At 35.2% G+C, this 1682-nt stretch overlaps 1 protein-coding gene across 1 annotated transcript in view; it reads right to left on the minus strand.

Moving 5' to 3' along the window:
* KATNA1 (katanin catalytic subunit A1) overlaps positions 1-1010 on the minus strand; it is a 15643-nt gene extending 14633 nt beyond the window's left edge. Inside the window, exons 1-2 of the mRNA XM_010163005.1 lie at positions 840-1010; positions 5-110 (exon numbers count right to left, since the gene is read on the minus strand). Coding sequence (XP_010161307.1) covers positions 5-110; positions 840-1010 — 277 coding nt within the window. The remainder of the gene's footprint in view (positions 1-4; positions 111-839) is intronic.
* Between the last annotated feature and the right edge of the window lie 672 nt (positions 1011-1682).

Here is a 1682-nt window from a genome sequence, read left to right on the forward strand (position 1 = left end):
GGTAATTCTTGTTGTGAAGCTTTCAATGGAGTACTGTCTACTTTAAAACTCTCTAGTGTTTTCATTATATCTTTCACATGCTTAGCTTCCACACTTATCTCCTGCCAAACCTGATTTAAAAAAAAAAAAAAAAAGAAAAAAAAGAGAAAAGCAGATTAAGCACATTGCAAATAAGTTTGTAACAGTCTGTTCAAGCCCATGTAATGCCTGGATGGATTCTACAAGGTTTCACAAGCTACCCGATTCTACTTCAACAGACAAGAATAATGCACATTGGATGTTAAGAAGGTTCCTCCACCTTCCTCAGCACATTTAAAGAATAAACAAATAGATTTTGGATTTAACAACAAAGAGACTTTTGTCAAATTTTGCATATTAAACAAGCATGAGAGAAAAGAGTACAACCTAAAAGACTGAATGTCAACAAAAAAAAAAATGGTTTGTGTTAAGGATAAATTAACATGGTGGCCACAACCCAGTTTCTATGAAGGATCTGTAAGTCACACTATTAAAACACTGAGAGGTAAATAAGACTGTTCAAAATGATACCAGCCTAAAAAACTTCAGGATAACAGGGGCACTCATCAGCAAGAAGCTGAGAAGTCAGACAGCGCACTGGCTCTGCAGGGCTGTGCTCCACTGCCTGTTTTGTCACTGTCAGAGCAAGAAGTCATAAAGAAGACTTAAATAAGTCTATATAATAAGAAAAAAGCCTATAAAACAGCACTACAGTTTAGAGAATAGCATAAGTATTTTTATACTTTTGTTTACCATAAGATAGGCAATTTTTGCTACTTTCCTGCTTTTCCCTCAATATATCCCAGAAAAGTACTACTTACCTGTCGCCATTTCTGTTGAAGATTTGTATCTCTGACAGAGTAGAGGTACTTATTCATTTGGTCAAGAACTCCCTGGTAGTAGACCATTGCAGAGTCATAATTTCCCAGTAAGGCATATTCACGGGCCAGCTTTACATTCTCACTGATCATAACAAGGCTCATGTTCAACATGAAGCTGAAAAAAATAAGAAATATTAAGGAAAAAAAAAAATCTCAGGATCAGAACAAGTTTATGCAGCTATTTTCATATGCCCATTAGCCCATTTGGCATATCAGAATACAGAAGCTGGAAATACACTGGTTAGAAAAAGGTCCTAGAACAAATGTTATCCATATAAAGAGATAATTGTTTCTCTCTTACTAGAAATGCAACTCTTCATAGAATTGTTACAAGCAATTAAGTTTCTGTGGAAAAGCATATACAATATATGCAGATTTAAATGCACCATTGCAAGTCACAATTGCATATTCTCCTTCCCTCTCTATTCTGTTATAAGACAAATTGGTATTTTACTGTTAGCGCCACAACATCATCCATACTATAACGGCCTGTGGTTTAAAAAATACCCCAACAAACAATAAACCAAAGCCCTTCTTCCAGATGCATTAATGGGGTTTTTTTGCCTTAACATTCCACGTATACAGGTTTAACAGTCTGATTTTGCCTTGTGGAGAACACTATTTTTCCATTTGTTTGATTTTACAATTCTTCAGTTTTATTTACTCTTTCTTTGAAACAAATATCTACCTTCCATGCCCAGCCTGCACCTACCACCTTCATTTTTACACTTAAAAAGATACCCTTTAAAAATCTTGAGGCTGCTAAGTTATCACTGAAAGGTA

The sequence above is a fragment of the Antrostomus carolinensis genome, unplaced genomic scaffold (genome assembly GCF_000700745.2).
Source record: "Antrostomus carolinensis isolate BGI_N321 unplaced genomic scaffold, ASM70074v2 scaffold7432, whole genome shotgun sequence".
NCBI lineage: Eukaryota > Metazoa > Chordata > Aves > Caprimulgiformes > Caprimulgidae > Antrostomus > Antrostomus carolinensis.